Source organism: Acipenser ruthenus, chromosome 1 (genome assembly GCF_902713425.1).
Source record: "Acipenser ruthenus chromosome 1, fAciRut3.2 maternal haplotype, whole genome shotgun sequence".
NCBI lineage: Eukaryota > Metazoa > Chordata > Actinopteri > Acipenseriformes > Acipenseridae > Acipenser > Acipenser ruthenus.
Window position 1 is genome coordinate 1,134,021 of NC_081189.1, and position 18,988 is coordinate 1,153,008.

At 46.3% G+C, this 18,988-nt stretch overlaps 1 protein-coding gene across 5 annotated transcripts in view; it reads left to right on the forward strand.

The window, feature by feature from the left end:
• Nucleotides 1–254: 254 nt before the first annotated feature.
• The window catches only part of LOC117962627 (protein hinderin-like), a 42,732-nt gene continuing 23,998 nt past the window's right edge, over nucleotides 255–18,988 (forward strand). The window contains exons 1-5 of one of the 5 annotated variants that reach the window (XM_034925055.2): nucleotides 257–348; nucleotides 1,513–1,548; nucleotides 1,694–2,043; nucleotides 2,977–3,074; nucleotides 5,564–5,679. In XM_034925055.2, coding sequence (XP_034780946.2) covers nucleotides 318–348; nucleotides 1,513–1,548; nucleotides 1,694–2,043; nucleotides 2,977–3,074; nucleotides 5,564–5,679 — 631 coding nt within the window. In that variant the 5' untranslated portion in view covers nucleotides 257–317. Of the gene's footprint in view, nucleotides 537–1,512; nucleotides 1,549–1,693; nucleotides 2,044–2,976; nucleotides 3,075–5,563; nucleotides 5,680–18,988 lie in introns of all 5 variants that reach the window. The other 4 variants (XM_034925062.2, XM_034925058.2, XM_059026043.1 and 1 more) reach the window with 4 other exon arrangements.

Below are 18,988 nucleotides of genomic sequence, written 5' to 3' on the forward strand. Positions count from 1 at the left end.
GCTGTCACTCAGCTCGCACAGGTGAGCCGCAGTCTTTCTATTATGATCAGATATGTTGATTCACTAAACTGTTGAATTCCCCGCACCAAATGAGGACACTTCCGAGTCAGCTATACAGCTTCCGTTCCAGCAATTTCCTCCAACCCCAAAATACTTCAAGATCCACAATGCAAAGCAACCATAAGCTTAATTGACATTAGCTGTATCCAATAGAATCGTGCAGATGTAGGATCCACCCAATCAGAATTTGACAAGGAGGCAGTGCTTGTGCGGTACCCGGCCGCGCTTAGATCTCTGGGAGTGGCGGTTGTTTCAATATGGCGGATGTTGTTTACTGGAGTAAAGACCGTATCCTTTGTAAAAATAAAACCGTGTTAACAGGTCAGTTATAATTGTGCAGTACTCAACGGATTCAGTACTAGTAATTCATTTAGAGAGGGTGGTTTTAGCGGTAGCTAAAATATTCCAGAAAGGTAATTCAAAGCTTTTTGAACCGCCTCAGTCCCACAGGTTGTACTGTCTAATATATTTATAAGGTACTGTACAGTATTAACTATTAGTGTATCTAAATGATCGTTTTGTGCTTGACATTCCAGGTGCTCGAACCCTCCTTTCCTTTCTGCAAGTACTCTGTTCTATCGGTATTGCATATTGATTGATTGCTTTGCCATGTTCCTAGTTGTATACATAGCTAAAATATCCGAAAGCGTACAGTACACTTAACTCGCACTGAAAAACACGCAGTTCTACCAAATGTCTAATCCTTGACCTTTATTATATTAATATATAGAAGAAGAAAAAAATGCGGAAAGAAGAATCTAAACTTATTTACAAAAATATAGCAAAACAAAATACAGATGGTACCGTCCATACATACATACAACTACAGCTCTCGATGCGCTCGCCCAGCTTCTTTTTTAAGCACCCAAACAAAAACCAACGCTAGAAAAAACAACATCGAATCTTAAACGGGATATCTTTGGCAAATCATATTGTTAAAACCTTATTTTTTCCCATTCAACATAACTAATTGAATTCACCTTACCTCATTTACAGTTACTAACAACACCATTTATTTGTCCATGCGCAACTTCAGTCCGTGGCACGTCATGTGCGATTTACACCAAGTACTGAGAAAGAAAGGGAAAACGACGAGCACGTTGTTGTTTTTGCACTAGTCTATGTGTAACATCAAAATCATACTATATATCTGAGTATTTGAGAAGTTTCAGCTGTTTGTGCACCTTCCTGTGACTTAATTGACTCCAGAATGTTGGTTTATACTTTAAAAACTTGAAATTTAGTTATGGAAGTAATGGAGAAGGGAGGTTAAATATGTTTGCTTCTCTTGTTTCCATGTTGGATAGCTTGGCAGAGCAGAGTCATGTACAGTACTACTGTACTCAAGAATATCTCATTTAATTGGTAAAGGGATAAACCACACCCAGTAGTAAACCTATTACAATAAACTATAATGCAACATCAGTTTATTTCTGTAACTATAATACACAGTATCTGATGAAGATCAACCCATGGTGGTTATTCCAGGCAAGTACAGCTAACCAGTGTTACTCTTTTCCCAGAAAAACAAAAAACAAAAAAAACATTCAAAGTTGAAACAGAAAAATGAAATTTTGCACATTTTGACTAAAAGAATGCTTATTCTTTCATTGTACTGTGTATTTCTCTGCAGGCTTGACCAACAAAGGGAATCTGCGAATGGGGTTGATGGGGAAAGGTTGCAGGAGTGTGGAGGGGATAAAGAAGGTGGCAGCGCGGGTATCTGATGGTCCTGATGGCTCTCTGAAGGAATCCAAGGAAGGGCTAAAGAAGAAGGAAGCACGGGTCTCTGATGGTCCTGACGGCTGTCTGAAGGAATCCAAGGAAGGGCTAAAGAAGGTGGCAGCGCGGGTCTCTGATGGTCCTGACGGCTGTCTGAAGGAATCCAAGGAAGGGCTAAAGAAGGTGGCAGTGCCCCGAATCTCGGAGGGTTCGGTCCACTCTCTGAAGAAATCTGAGACGAGGCAGGCTAATGCCAATCAGGTGAGATACACAGTGTGGCACCAGCAAAAAACACAAACATTAGGGATGACCAAACCACAGACAGTTTTATATTTTATATTTCTTCTCAATAAAATACAACTTCAGGACTTTTCTGGTATGAAGATGCAGGTAGGCATATAAAAGATATAAATGATAAATCTCGACATGTACTCATAAATTTGCACACGACTGTACTACTTATTGTGCTTTGAATGTCAAAAATATACATGTTTGTTCTCCATGGACACAATATAATGATTAGGGCTAAGTTGATGAGTAGGGTGACTTAGAGCAAACCCATGTTGTTTTTTTATTATTATGGTTCTAAAGGCTACTGGTCTGTACAAGTGAAATAATTAATCCTAACTCTTATAAGAATCTCTCTACTTCTTCTCCTAAGACTTCTATTGCATAGCAGTTTTACCCATTCTAGGTTTTAATACAAGCTTGATTATCCACAGTGTATAGGTAATAAGCTCAGGTGTTGTCTTATTAAACCATCCCTGCTACCAAGGAGACAGCAACATAAAGTAGTGAGAATCAATAGTGTGTGTGTGTTATAAAAACCTGAGGTTGAGACATTAAACTGAGGTCCTGTCTGCTTTGTGGGCATTAATTATCTCTTGGACATCTTTAGAAGAGAGTCAGGGGTCCCCTGGTGTCCCCTGGTGTCTCATGGATAAAATGCAGTACAGGCCAGAAAATGATGGCCTGGCTGTATTCCTCCCTGGCAAATTATATATCTTCAAACAGTATTTCACCAGAATATGGATGTGAACTACCAGATGGTTGTTATATTTTTTTTATATATATATATATATATATATATATATATATATATATAATATGTATGTATGTATGTATTTGCTACAAGCCTGTAGTACTGTACATTAGGCTGAATGAACTGAGAATGACTCCCCTGTTGTTGTGCAGATTCTGGCTGATGCAGCAGAAGGCAGGAGCGCGTCCCTAAAGGATCTGTGCCCAGAGGACAAGCGACGCATCGCCAACCTCATCCAAGAGCTTGCCAGGTACCGGGGCTGTCATAATGAGTGAATAGAAGTTTGAAATCAGGGTTTCCTTTTGCATAAGGAGCTTCTGTAGACAGGTGGGATTTAGTGAATCATTCCAGTCTGCAGTTTCCTGATGTGCAGACAGATCAACACAGGCAACTGCTGAAGTGTTCATGGGAGTGCCATAGAGAGCTAATTAAAAGTGAAGGGACTTACCTCTAGGAAAGAGTCTTGGGAATAAGTAAATGAAACCTGGCAATGCCTGCTACTTGCTTGCAGTGTGATCCTTGTTTCTGTGTTATGAAAAGAAGACACCTGAGAGCCAAACCTACCCATCTTAAAACTGAAGCAGCAGCAGAAGAATTAAGCTTGGCACTAGTTTGTACTTGGTATTTAAAGGTATAATAATTTCTTACCTTTTGTTAGGATATAATTATTCTATTACCCGGAACACAGGAAATTAATCAGAGGTAAAACAAGGTCCTTAACATGTATGGCTGGTTTCATTTTCAAGTAGGAGTATGGAAGGCACACAGAATCAAGGACAAGTCTCCATTACTTTGCAGTCGAATTCAATATTGTCAAAAAATCTGTGTTGGATTAAAAGATGAGAGGTGTAGCCATAAGTCTTGCCATGCAACAGCTTCCTAAAAGCATTCTAGGATGCACATTTAAAATGTTAACCATAGACCAGACAAAGTGCCTCCTTTCTTGGGTTCCTCAGTGCATTCTAGGAAGGCTTGTTTTACACCTTTTTAACAATAAAATATATTCGTTTGGTAGCTACAGAATAGAGGAGAAATAAAACATGAGCATTTAAGAACAATGGTTTTCAAACTGAGTTAGTCCACTGGAGGTCAATGGGTCACCTAGGTGTTGTGAGGATTTCTTATAAAGCTTTGACCATGCAAGCCTACCCAGACTAGCCTGCTGTTGTACAGTGCCGAGAAAAAGTTTGTGAACCCCAATGATAATTATGGAAATTCCATAGTTTCTCCATGATAGCCTTCTTGAATCAAAGTCTTTTCTTAAATACCCAATAGGGTTTATATTAATCAATTCCATGTCTTTTGAAACAAAATGATGTATGAATTAGACAAACAATGAGTAATTAAGATTCAGGGTATGTGAAAGTAAGTGAACCCCTGGTTTTATCAGCTCAATTAAGGGGATAATTAAAATCAGGTGTTGAAATAATTAGGTAGAGCTTCAGGGGTGAGTTTGGGAGGCCCCACTATATAAAGATCGGAAACTTTGTGAGTTTGGTCTTCACCATACAGATGTGTGGAAACATGTCATGCCACGATCAAAATAAATCTCTGAGGACTTCAGAAAAACAGTTATTGATGCTCTTCAGTCTAGAAAGAGTTACACAAATCCACTCTCAGACAGATAGTCTACAAATGGAGAAAGTTCAAGACCACACGGTCGTCCTACCAAAATCTCTCCAAGAACAAACTGGAAAATCATCAAGGATGTCACAAAGAACCCCAGAGTAACATCCAAGGTTCTGCAGGCCACTCTCGCCTTGGCTAATGTGAGTGTTCATGACTCAACTATTAGAAAAAGACTGAACAAGAATGGTGTTCATGGAAGGATAGCCAGGAGGAAACCACTGCTCTCTAAAAAGAACATGGCTGCCTGTCTGAAGTTTGCCAAAGAGCACATAGATGATCCACAAGACTTCTGGAACAATGTTCTCTGGACAGACGAGTCAAAGGTAGAACTTTTTGGCCTCAATGAGAAACGTTATGTTTGGCGAAAACCAAACACTGCGTTCGAACAGAAGAACCTCATCCCAACCGTCAAGCATGGTGGTGTGAGTGTGATGGTTTGGGGCTGCTTTGCTGCCTCAGGACCTGGACGGCTTGCCATCATTGACACAACCATAAATTCTGCATTGTATCATAAGATTCTAGAGGAGAATATCAGGCCATCTGTCCGTGAGCTGAAGCTGAACCGAAAGTGGGTCATGCAGCAAGACAATGATCCTAAACATACAAGCAGATCTACAAAAGAATGGCTACAGAAGAAGAAATTCCGCGTTTTAGAATGGCCTAGTCAAAGTTCGGACCTAAACCCCATTGAAATGTTGTGGCAGGACCTGAAGCGAGCTGTCCACGCAAGGAATCCCTCAAATGTCACCGGGTTGAAGCAGTTCTGTAAGGAGGAATGGGCCAAAATTCCTCAAAACTGATGAGAGACTTACCAACAGTTACAGGAAATGCTTAGTTTAAGTCATTGCTGCTCAAGGGGGTGCCACCAGTTATTGAATCTAAAGGTTTACTTACTTTTTAACACATGGATATTGAATGTTGAATCATTTGTGGATAAATAAATGTTGAAATAGTATCATGTTTTTGTGTCATTTGTTTAATCAGGTTATCTTTATCTATTATTAGGACTTAGATTAAGATCTAAACATTTTAGGTTTGAAATGTGTGAAATATGTGAAATTACTAAGGGGTTCACAAACTTTTTCTCGGCACTGTGTCTTTGACCTGCAGGGTGAGCGAGGAGAAGGATGAGACAGCGGAGCGACTTCGTGTAGAGCAGGAAGGCTTCTCCAAGAAGATCCAGCAGCTGGAGGCGCAGAACGAACTCATCGCCAACGAGAGGGAAAATATCCTTCCACACAAAACAGGTCCTGCATTTGCAGACTGGGGAGGGGGTTGTGACAGGGAGTATCTCCTATATCAGAATCCAATTGAACTGAAAAAATCATAAGCTTACTGTTGTCCAGAATAGGAAAGTCAGGTAATTCCTGCCTGGGCTCTTAACATTCAGAGGTTAAGGTGACTGCTTTTGAGTTAGATGACTGCAAAGGCAATATTTTTGTAACAAAACTCAGAACTTTCACAAAGGTTACACTATGTAACACAATTTTTGTTCCTGGGTAGTAAGTGTTATTTCCTAATTGCTTATGCCTCAAAAGTATAGAAAATGGCTATTATTCCCCACAAACTTTGCTTTTGTGACCAGGACAGTGATATTTTGAAATGTACCTATTTCCAATGAGAAAATGGGCGAACTTGTGTCTTTCCGTTCACATAGTCAGAAAAAAACAACATATGAATCCAAATTAACATGTATTTATACAAAAATAATACAAAAATGACTACAAAAGATTTAGAAGCGAGTAGTTTTTCGAGATTTACGATTATACTGTAAATCACTTTCACGAATCAGCCCCCAAATGTAGTCTCCCATCATGTTCTCGTTATACTGTCCTTGGTAGCGGCGTTCAAAGTCCAGTATATCCTGGTGGAAGTGCTCGCCTTGCTCCTCCGAGTACGCTCCCATGTTCTCCTTGAATTTATCAAGATGAGCATCAAGGATATGGACTTTGAGGGACATCCTACAGCCCATTGTGCCGTAGTTCTTCACCAGAGTCTCAACCAGCTCCACATAGTTTTCGGCCTTGTGATTGCCCAGGAAGCCCCGAACCACTACGACAAAGCTGTTCCAAGCCGCTTTCTCCTTACTAGTGAGCTTCTTGGGGAATTCGTTGCACTCCAGGATCTTCTTTATCTGTGGTCCGACGAAGACACCGGCTTTGACCTTTGCCTCAGACAGCTTAGGGAAGACGTCTTGAAGGTACTTGAAGGCTGCCGACTCCTTATCTAAAGCTCTGACAAATTGTTTCATAAGGCCCAATTTGATGTGCAGTGGTGGCATCAGCACCTTCCGGGGGTCCACCAGTGGCTCCCACTTGACGTTGTTCCTCCCCACAGAGTACTCGGTCCGCTGTGGCCAGTCCCGCCTGTGGTAGTGCGCCTTGGTGTCCCTGCTGTCCCAAAGGCAAAGATAGCAGGGAAACTTGGTAAAACTGCCTTGGAGACTGTAACAGGGCGAGCAGCCCTGTACATGGTTTATTTATTTTTAGATCGGGGTCTCCCCCTCCGCCCCTGTGCAGAGTGTTTTGTATTATTTATTTAGTTTTATTGTATTATATTTATGACGGCGTAGCGCCGTGTTTTGTTTATTTTTAAAACATGTCCTGGCAGAGGCGAGATCGGTGCTCGTCCTCTGCCAGGTGTAATGAAAAAAACTCGTGCAGAAGGTGGCCATCTCCCGAATTAATTAAGTGATTAATTTAGTTGCTAATCGGGAGATGGTCACCTGAATATAAAAAGCCTGCAGCTCTCCAGTTCAGTGTGGGTGTTTGGAGTAGAGAGACGGAGAGCGAGAGGAATTTATTTGAAAGAAAACGAAACTAAATTTACAACATACAGGAACAGTGACAGCGACTGCCCAGCCTGACCTGTATGGTTTGTTTATTATTTATTGTTGATTTAGTGTTCGTGATTTGTTTTTGTTTACCCTTTTATTTTGCTCTGTGAGCAAGTGTTCTTTTGTTTAAATATTTATTTATTTTTGGATTCTTTAAATAAAACGGCGCACGCGCCACTGCACAATACCTTTTTGTTGTTGTGGTCCCTTCTTCTGCCGTGACGTCAGACCCTCGTCCATTCCTGTCACACGTGGTGTCCTGCGTGGGATTGCAGCGCCTCCAGGACGCAGGCAGAAGAGGGTACTGCAGCTTTTTCGTTTTTTTTTTCGTTTTTTGATTGTGTGGAGAGAGGAGTGAAGAGGAGGAAGAAAGATGGGAGGAAGGAGGATGAGGAGACAGCAGCAGCTGCAACAGCGGCCACCAGGGGTTGTTGTGGTGAATGAGTGGTGCCCTGGTTGTGGGGAGTTTGGGCACACCGTGGCCATCTGCCCCACCCAATACCAGGGAGAGGAGTGGATGACCCAGATCGACTGGGTCTACCAGGAGCGAGAGGGGAGAGAGCGGAAGGTGAGGAGAAGGAGGCAGAGAGGGAACACGGACCTGGAAAGGGAGGAGCCCGAACGTCCTGCGCCTAAAAGGGAGGAGCCCGAACGTCCTGCGCCTAAAAGGGAGGAGCCCGAACGTCCTGCGCCTAAAAGGGGAGGAAGCCCTGCCGCCTTGGCCGCCTGAAGGGGAGGAAGCCCTGCCGCCTTGGCCGCCTGAAGGGGAGGAAGCCCTGCCGCCTTGGCCGCCTGAAGGGGAGGAAGCCCTGCCGCCTTGGCCGCCTGAAGGGGAGGAAGCCCTGCCGCCTTCGCAGCCTGAAGGGGAGGAAGCCCTGCCGCCTTCGCAGCCTGAAGGGGAGGAAGCCCTGCCGCCTGAAGGGGAGGAAGCCCTGCCGCCTGAAGGGGAGGAAGCCCTGCCGCCTTGGCCGCCTGAAGGGGAGGAAGCCCTGCCGCCTTGGCCGCCTGAAGGGGAGGAGCCCCTGTCGCCTTGGCCGCCAGAAGGGGAGGAGCCCCTGTCGCCTTGGCCGCCAGAAGGGGAGGAGCCCCTGTCGCCTTGGCCGCCAGAAGGGGAGGAGCCCCTGCCGCCTTGGCCGCCAGAAGGGGAGGAGCCCCTGCCGCCTTGGCCGCCAGAAGGGGAGGAGCCCCTGCCGCCTTGGCAGCCTGAAGGGGAGGAGCCTTGGCCGCCAGAAGGGGAGGAGCCCCTGCCGCCTTGGCCGCCAGAAGGGGAGGAGCCCCTGCCGCCTTGGCCGCCAGAAGGGGAGAAGCCCCTGCCGCCTTGGCCGCCAGAAGAGGAGGAGCCCCTGCTGTCTTTACCGTCAGGAGGAGAGGAGCAGGAGCTACCTCTACCTCCACCACCACCACCATTGGGAGAAGTGGAGCTCCTGCTGCCGCCTTCATGGCCAGGGGCTCCCCTCCCGCCGTCGGCATCGCCTAGGGTCGCCTGTGTCTCCCTTGCGTCTCCTAGGGTTGCTGCCGGTCCTGTGTCGCCTCCCGAGGGTCCGCTGCCGCTGCTGTCGCCTCCCGAGGGTCCGCTGCCGCTGCCGTCGCCTCCCGAGGGTCCGCTGCCGCTGCCGTCGCCTCCCGAGGGTCCGCTGCCGCTGCCGTCGCCTCCCGAGGGTCCGCTGCCGCTGCCGTCGCCTCCCGAGGGTCCGCTGCCGCTGCCGTCGCCTCCCGAGGGTCCGCTGCCGCTGCCGTCGCCTCCCGAGGGTCCGCTGCCGCTGCCGTCGCCTCCCGAGGGTCCGCTGCCGTCGCCTGGGGTCGCCAGGGATCCTGTTTTACCTGGGGTCACTACACTGTGGTCGGAGCCCCACGGAGGGGAGCTGCCGGCCATCAAGAAAGGGGGGGAGGTCAGGAGACCAGCTCCCCCAGCCACACTTTCGCGGCCAGAGGTCATGTGGTCGGAGCCCCACGGAGGGGAGCTGCCGGCCATCAAGAAAGGGGGGGAGGTCAGGAGACCAGCTCCCCCAGCCGCACTTTTGCGGCAGGAGTTTGGGTGGTCAGAGCCCCACGGAGGGGAACTGCTGGTCATGAAGAGGAGGGGGAAGGTCAGGAGACCAGCTCCCCCAGCCGCACTTTCGCGGCAGGAGTTTGGGTGGTCAGAGCCCCACGGAGGGGAACTGCTGGCCATGAAGAGGAGGGGGAAGGTCAGGAGACCAGCTCCCCCAGCCGCACTTTCGCGGCAGGCGAGAGTGTGGCGGGAGCCCCGGAAGAGGGAGCTGCCGGCCACGAAGAATTGGGGGGTGCCGGAGATTCCACCATGGCCACCCCCCCAGAAGCAACTTGCTTCCCCCTCTTCCGGGACATTGAGACTGAGGGGGGAGGTGGCCGTTGGGGCCATGTGTGCTTCGCACAAGGGGGGGGATATGTAACAGGGCGAGCAGCCCTGTACATGGTTTATTTATTTTTAGATCGGGGTCTCCCCCTCCGCCCCTGTGCAGAGTGTTTTGTATTATTTATTTAGTTTTATTGTATTATATTTATGACGGCGTAGCGCCGTGTTTTGTTTATTTTTAAAACATGTCCTGGCAGAGGCGAGATCGGTGCTCGTCCTCTGCCAGGTGTAATGAAAAAAACTCGTGCAGAAGGTGGCCATCTCCCGAATTAATTAAGTGATTAATTTAGTTGCTAATCGGGAGATGGTCACCTGAATATAAAAAGCCTGCAGCTCTCCAGTTCAGTGTGGGTGTTTGGAGTAGAGAGACGGAGAGCGAGAGGAATTTATTTGAAAGAAAACGAAACTAAATTTACAACATACAGGAACAGTGACAGCGACTGCCCAGCCTGACCTGTATGGTTTGTTTATTATTTATTGTTGATTTAGTGTTCGTGATTTGTTTTTGTTTACCCTTTTATTTTGCTCTGTGAGCAAGTGTTCTTTTGTTTAAATATTTATTTATTTTTGGATTCTTTAAATAAAACGGCGCACGCGCCACTGCACAATACCTTTTTGTTGTTGTGGTCCCTTCTTCTGCCGTGACGTCAGACCCTCGTCCATTCCTGTCACACGTGGTGTCCTGCGTGGGATTGCAGCGCCTCCAGGACGCAGGCAGAAGAGGGTACTGCAGCTTTTTCGTTTTTTTTTTCGTTTTTTGATTGTGTGGAGAGAGGAGTGAAGAGGAGGAAGAAAGATGGGAGGAAGGAGGATGAGGAGACAGCAGCAGCTGCAACAGCGGCCACCAGGGGTTGTTGTGGTGAATGAGTGGTGCCCTGGTTGTGGGGAGTTTGGGCACACCGTGGCCATCTGCCCCACCCAATACCAGGGAGAGGAGTGGATGACCCAGATCGACTGGGTCTACCAGGAGCGAGAGGGGAGAGAGCGGAAGGTGAGGAGAAGGAGGCAGAGAGGGAACACGGACCTGGAAAGGGAGGAGCCCGAACGTCCTGCGCCTAAAAGGGAGGAGCCCGAACGTCCTGCGCCTAAAAGGGAGGAGCCCGAACGTCCTGCGCCTAAAAGGGGAGGAAGCCCTGCCGCCTTGGCCGCCTGAAGGGGAGGAAGCCCTGCCGCCTTGGCCGCCTGAAGGGGAGGAAGCCCTGCCGCCTTGGCCGCCTGAAGGGGAGGAAGCCCTGCCGCCTTCGCAGCCTGAAGGGGAGGAAGCCCTGCCGCCTTCGCAGCCTGAAGGGGAGGAAGCCCTGCCGCCTGAAGGGGAGGAAGCCCTGCCGCCTGAAGGGGAGGAAGCCCTGCCGCCTTGGCCGCCTGAAGGGGAGGAAGCCCTGCCGCCTTGGCCGCCTGAAGGGGAGGAGCCCCTGTCGCCTTGGCCGCCAGAAGGGGAGGAGCCCCTGTCGCCTTGGCCGCCAGAAGGGGAGGAGCCCCTGTCGCCTTGGCCGCCAGAAGGGGAGGAGCCCCTGCCGCCTTGGCCGCCAGAAGGGGAGGAGCCCCTGCCGCCTTGGCCGCCAGAAGGGGAGGAGCCCCTGCCGCCTTGGCAGCCTGAAGGGGAGGAGCCTTGGCCGCCAGAAGGGGAGGAGCCCCTGCCGCCTTGGCCGCCAGAAGGGGAGGAGCCCCTGCCGCCTTGGCCGCCAGAAGGGGAGAAGCCCCTGCCGCCTTGGCCGCCAGAAGAGGAGGAGCCCCTGCTGTCTTTACCGTCAGGAGGAGAGGAGCAGGAGCTACCTCTACCTCCACCACCACCACCATTGGGAGAAGTGGAGCTCCTGCTGCCGCCTTCATGGCCAGGGGCTCCCCTCCCGCCGTCGGCATCGCCTAGGGTCGCCTGTGTCTCCCTTGCGTCTCCTAGGGTTGCTGCCGGTCCTGTGTCGCCTCCCGAGGGTCCGCTGCCGCTGCCGTCGCCTCCCGAGGGTCCGCTGCCGCTGCCGTCGCCTCCCGAGGGTCCGCTGCCGCTGCCGTCGCCTCCCGAGGGTCCGCTGCCGCTGCCGTCGCCTCCCGAGGGTCCGCTGCCGCTGCCGTCGCCTCCCGAGGGTCCGCTGCCGTCGCCTCCCGAGGGTCCGCTGCCGCTGCCGTCGCCTCCCGAGGGTCCGCTGCCGCTGCCGTCGCCTCCCGAGGGTCCGCTGCCGCTGCCGTCGCCTCCCGAGGGTCCGCTGCCGTCGCCTGGGGTCGCCAGGGATCCTGCTTCACCTGGGGTCACTACACTGTGGTCGGAGCCCCACGGAGGGGAGCTGCCGGCCATCAAGAAAGGGGGGGAGGTCAGGAGACCAGCTCCCCCAGCCACACTTTCGCGGCCAGAGGTCATGTGGTCGGAGCCCCACGGAGGGGAGCTGCCGGCCATCAAGAAAGGGGGGGAGGTCAGGAGACCAGCTCCCCCAGCCGCACTTTTGCGGCAGGAGTTTGGGTGGTCAGAGCCCCACGGAGGGGAACTGCTGGTCATGAAGAGGAGGGGGAAGGTCAGGAGACCAGCTCCCCCAGCCGCACTTTCGCGGCAGGAGTTTGGGTGGTCAGAGCCCCACGGAGGGGAACTGCTGGCCATGAAGAGGAGGGGGAAGGTCAGGAGACCAGCTCCCCCAGCCGCACTTTCGCGGCAGGAGAGAGTGTGGCGGGAGCCCCGGAAGAGGGAGCTGCCGGCCACGAAGAATTGGGGGGTGCCGGAGATTCCACCATGGCCACCCCCCCAGAAGCAACTTGCTTCCCCCTCTTCCGGGACATTGAGACTGAGGGGGGAGGTGGCCGTTGGGGCCATGTGTGCTTCGCACAAGGGGGGGGATATGTAACAGGGCGAGCAGCCCTGTACATGGTTTATTTATTTTTAGATCGGGGTCTCCCCCTCCGCCCCTGTGCAGAGTGTTTTGTATTATTTATTTAGTTTTATTGTATTATATTTATGACGGCGTAGCGCCGTGTTTTGTTTATTTTTAAAACATGTCCTGGCAGAGGCGAGATCGGTGCTCGTCCTCTGCCAGGTGTAATGAAAAAAACTCGTGCAGAAGGTGGCCATCTCCCGAATTAATTAAGTGATTAATTTAGTTGCTAATCGGGAGATGGTCACCTGAATATAAAAAGCCTGCAGCTCTCCAGTTCAGTGTGGGTGTTTGGAGTAGAGAGACGGAGAGCGAGAGGAATTTATTTGAAAGAAAACGAAACTAAATTTACAACATACAGGAACAGTGACAGCGACTGCCCAGCCTGACCTGTATGGTTTGTTTATTATTTATTGTTGATTTAGTGTTCGTGATTTGTTTTTGTTTACCCTTTTATTTTGCTCTGTGAGCAAGTGTTCTTTTGTTTAAATATTTATTTATTTTTGGATTCTTTAAATAAAACGGCGCACGCGCCACTGCACAATACCTTTTTGTTGTTGTGGTCCCTTCTTCTGCCGTGACGTCAGACCCTCGTCCATTCCTGTCACAAGACCCATCAGGAATGCCACCATTTTGAAGTCTCCTATGACCTTGATGCCATCTCAGAAAAATGCAGATATGTATCCACTTAGGCAGCTGGAACTAAACTGAACTGGTGGGCTTAAGGCCCCTGTATTTATACTACTATTTATATTACTGGAAAGTTCTAGAAAGTTCTAGAAGTTACTCCAAGTTTACTCAGCACTGAATCTATCTGGAATGTTCTGGAAAATAGTTAAATTTCAAAATATCACTGTCCTGGTCACAAAAGCAAAGTTTGTGGGGAATAGCCATTTTCTATATTTTTGAGGCATAAGCAATTAGGAAATAACACTTACTACCCAGGAACCAAAAAAAATAAAAAATTGTTACACGGTGTTATCAAAGATTAAGTTATACAGACTCCCCTGCACTTTTTACAAGAAACACATCAATTTATCTTTGCTGTATCCCTTTGCTGAGTCTGTGTTGTAGCCAAATAGCTTTCAACATAATCTGGATCATTTTGGTATTTTTTTTTGTTTTCACACATCATAGGTAAATCAACTTTAACCTGGAGATGTTTGCCAAGAGAGCATCACAGCGTATCCAGGTCACGCTCCCTCCTGCAACAGTGCGGGTGCTGTGATTGAAATGAGTGGCGTATTGTGAGAACAGAAAGCCAGCATTGCTGCAGGAAGGAGCCTGATCTGGATACACTGCGATCCTGGATACAATACTCCTGAGTAAATGTGGAGATTGATTTGTGACCCATGATGTGCGATTAAAAATTTCACGAGAGTCATCAATGTTTAAAAAATATAACGCTGCGATTCAGACAACATGGGATACAGCAAAGGCAGTGTAATACGTTTGTTTTAAACTTTTCAGTGTATCCTGTAACACTAGCATCCCTTTAGGTTGTATTCATATAACTCTTTCATGTAAGTAGCAGATCTATTTACTTATGTACTCTTTTTACAATCGCGGACTTTCAGAAACTACAAACAAGTTTTTATCATTTTCCAAAAAGTGGGACTTGGCAAGTACTGGTGGATTGAAGTATGTTACTTTTTGAAGCTTTAAACAAATACAAGGAGGGCATACTTGTGTTTTTTATCCTTTAACTTTCTTGGCTTTAACTTACTCTTTCCTAAATAAATAACCATATTGATAACTAACTAACTAACTATCTAACTAACTAACTAACTAACTACGTACAAGAGAACATAAAAAGCCTGCTGTGAGACCACCATTTGTTAGACATCTCCCTGTTTTCATTAGCATCCAGTAATTGATGCAGTCCCCCAGACTGCAGTGCTAATGAGTCTGAAAGATAATAACCTGTGTCTCCTGCAGCCTGAATGCATCTCAGCTGGTGCCTGGTTTCACAGCGCTGCACATTCGCTTTCCTCCCTTGCACTGTACCCTCTCCTCCCGGCCCTCTTCCACGTTCCTGGTAATAGCTATTCAAAGAGACTTCCATCCCATTTGCTGCCATCAGCGCAATGCAAAGTTACACTGACCCCTTCATGTTGTGCAGAAGTTATTGCACATAATGACTAAATTTACATTTCAAAACTGCAGAAGTAGATGCAGATTCTTTTTATTTTATTTTTTTTGTCACACAAACAGATATAGTTCCTGTTTTTTTTATTTATACAATGTAAAAAAAAAAAAAAAATATCTAAATATAAATACACACAATTGTAACAGTGGTGAAATCGGATGAACAGTAACACCCAAGTCTTCTGTTTTGAAGAGTATGAATATAGTTTGCAGCTGGTGGATGGCAGGCTCTCCTGTAGCACTGCACCCCCAGACACTGTGCTTGTTGATTGATTTATATCCAGGCTATTGATAAGCCAGGGTGGTTCATTGGAAATGTACCTGTATAAGGCACTTGGCTTCACCTCTTTCAAATCACTGAAGAACAGATTGGCACAATAAAGCAGTGTCTTTGTGTGTGCAGTGCACACCAGATTTACCAACCTCCCAGCAGCACCACACATCATGCTTTTTCTGTTGAATCTCAAACTGGGGTCTGCAAAGGTTGCTCAGGCAACACATTTATTGAATGTGCTTTCACTGTTGTCATGAGACGGACCTTGTTACATTACAGCCAATTTTCTTTCTCTGTTTTCAGTTAGGAGATCTATCCAGAAACTCTGAACTAGGGTACACTCTGTCTAGTTTATACATAAAGGGAATATTAGTTTCTGCTTGTTGTATTCACAGTAGACTGAAAAGAAAATGAAATTCGATGGAAGAATGAATGAAAGAGTGTATGAGTGAAGCTGCATTAGGATGTTTCAGCCTGTGGAGGTCAGTGTCTACCAATATGCATATATTCCTTTGCTACATTCAACTTTGTCCTGTGCTGGTGCAGTACTAGATAGGCCTAGTTTTTGCAGTGATGTTTAGACTTGCATTCTCAGAATGGTGCAGGTTATATACTAACTTGAGTTAACTAAACTTAGGCATTTTTGACTGTGCTGAATTCACAAAGAAATGGTACAATCTAGAAACCAGCTGGAATGAAAGTAAAACAGTGCTGTCCGTTGAAAATGCAATACAGAACTAACATGTTCATAGAAACAACAAAGAAAAACAACTGAATACATTTAGTAGCCGATATGCCTGAGTTTGGTTTAAACTTTGGGCAGCAGTGTGGAGTAGTGGTTAGGGCTCTGGACTCTTGACCGGAGGGTCGTGGGTTCAATCCCCAGTGAGGGACACTGCTGTTGTACCCTTGAGCAAGGTACTTTTACCTAGATTGCTCCAGTTAAAAAAAAAAAAAAAATTGTATAAATGGGTAATTGTATGTAAAAAATAATGTGACATCTTGTAACAATTGTAAGTCGCCCTGGATAAGGGCGTCTGCTAAAAAATAAATAATAATAAAATAATAATAATAATAAACTTTCAGTTCTAGAAAGGTAAGCTATGCGCATGTTTAAACTTGATTTGATTTTAGTCTTTGTGGGAAGTTTATTATAAAACCTGTAGAGTACTCTATGAGTCGAATGTGGAGGGTCTTTTATTCAAATATATTCAAACTATATTGCAAATCACGTATGAGAAATCAACCAATCACTGTTAAGGATTTGTCAGTGTTCCACTACATCTTACCCAGTGTATAGGTGTGTATAGAACATACGGCACAGTTACATTTTTTATGTTAAGTAGTAGTTCTCACTATTTGTTTTTGTGATTACAAGAAGTTACTTCATTGTGAGCAGTGTGTGTCTTATAAAAACAGAAGTCATTTTGCACAGCTCAGCTTCGTGCTCCTCTTGCCCAAACCGCTTGGTTGTTTGTAAGTAGTTATTAATGCCCGATTATCACAAGCAGAACTAGTTTATTTGGTTGCTAATATTTTTCACTGTTTTTGTGATCACCCCCCCCCCAAAAAAAGTGCATTTTATAAACAAAACTATTGTTACATATTCTACTGGCACACACGAAGGGAGGTTATGGGTTTTGCAGCTCTCAGATACTTGAACCCATCACCAAAATGTGAATAAGAGAGTGACATTGCAGATTTTCAAAGCTTTACTTTTCCCATATTACACTGAAGTATTCCACGTGCAGCAGACGTTAACAGCAGTACATCATACGTCCTTGCATACTGTCAGTTTCTTTTCTTTTCCGTTTATTTCACACATCTGTGTTTTAAAACGCCAAGTGAAGCGTTCTGAATTGTATTATGCAATTTGGGTGTGCTTTTAGAGATGTGATTTATTATATACTCTTTCTGTGTCCTTAGTAATGGCAGATGAAAACAAAATGCAATAGACAAATATAAGAGACTACAACATTAAAGAATATCACAGGAAAGCAATACATTTTCATATGTGCCACTCTGGAGTTTTACATAAATAGAGAGAATTGCTTGTACAATTGTGATGAAACTTGGTTTAGACTTTTATTAACACTTCTTCTTATTGAGAGTATCTGGGGATATTACCAGATGCCTGTATTCCTGTCTTTATGAGTCATGCTTACATTTTAGTTGTATCTTGAGACCCTCTTATCCGGTTGTGGTGATTCTAAATGTTACAACTGTATAAATGGGTAATTGTAATTGTATGTAATATCACATTATTTTTACATACAATTACCCATTTATACAGGTGTAACATTTAGAATCTGAGGATAGACGGGCTAAGGAGGCTGTGGTCTTGGGCTCAGGAAATACTTCTCTCTCTCTCTCTCTCTCTCTCTGCAGTATTAAGAGCTCAGCTGCATGGTATGTTTATGAACTTGCACTGCTGATGGAACTTGTCTTCGCTCCATAAGAAGTCCAGGGGAGCAGCTCCTGCTTTTGATTAAAGATTCTCCTGGATTATTAAATTCTAGTGGGGGGGGGGGGGGTCTGGTTTAATGGTATAAGCAGTAATGTATTTTAAATACCACAGCCCTTGAACTATACATTAATCGCACTGGTGTTTGCTGACAAGGGTGTTTTATTGATTCCTTTGTTATATACGATAAAAGTGCAATGGAAAGAGGACTGCCACAAAGCAGGGTTAAGAGTTTTAGGACAGCAGTATTAATATTGGTTTGCTGTTTGTATAATTAAAATCCCCCCCCCCCCCTTGTTCTAAATCTCATAGCTGAGAGCCATTTGGTCCCAGTATTAGCTGACCATTTATTTACACTGGGACCCCAAGGTATAACAGGCAACTGCAAAATTCCCAATAAGAATACAGAATTGCCCATTTAAAATTATTTTTTTGGATTTAGACGCCCTGTGTTACAAAGGCAAGGCTGAATCGAAAAGCTTTGAGAATCAGTTGGCTGTTTCTGAGAGCTATGGGCCCGAGTGCCACTCTCTGGTTTGAGTTTGTAGAGCACATGCCGTCTTTGCTGTAGGCACCCATCTCTGATCCGTCAACGAACTGGCTAACTGTGTGTGATGAGTGTCTGTGGGCTCATTGTGCTAGAGGCACCTCTCACTGCCTCGCTCTCGCGCTCTCTGTCTCTGCATCCATCAGAACCGTAGTCATGCTGTGGGACCAAGCTGCAAACTGTGCTCGGAGTTACTTTGGACTCATGCTGTTGGAAGCTCCTTGGGACTTTTACTAATACTTGTCCATCTCCATCTCCATCTCCATCTCCATCTCCATCTCCATCTCTCTCTCTCTCTCTCTCTCTCTCTCTCTCTATCTCTCTCTCTATCTCTCTCTCTCTATCTCTCTCTCTATCTCTCTCTCTATCTCTCTCTCTCTATCTCTCTCTCTCGCTCGCTCTCTTTCTATCTCTCTCTCTCTACATACAGACGTGCTCAAATTTGTTGGTACCCTTACAGCTCATTGAAATAATGCTTCATTCCTCCTGAAAAGTGATGAAATTAAAAGCTATTTAATCATGTATACTTGCATGCCTTTGGTATGTCATAGAATAAGGCAAAGAAGCTGTGAAAAGAGATGAATTATTGCTTATTCTACAAAGATATTCTAAAATGGCCTGGACACATTTGTTGGTACCCCTTAGAAAAGATAATAAATAATTGGATTATAGTGATATTTCAAACTAATTAGTTTCTTTAATTAGTATCACACATGTCTCCAATCTTGTAATCAGTCATTCAGCCTATTTAAATGGAGAAAAGTAGTCACTGTGCTGTTTGGTATCATTGTGTGCACCACACTGAACATGGACCAGAGAAAGCAAAGGAGAGAGTTGTCTGAGAAGATCAGAAAGAAAATAATAGACAAGCATGGTAAAGGTAAAGGCTACAAGACCATCTCCAAGCAGCTTGATGTTCCTGTGATAACAGTTGCAAATATTATTAAGAAGTTTAAGGTCCATGGAACTGTAGCCAACCTCCCTGGGCGTGGCCGCAAGAGGAATATTGACCCCAGATTGAACAGAAGGATAGTGCGAAT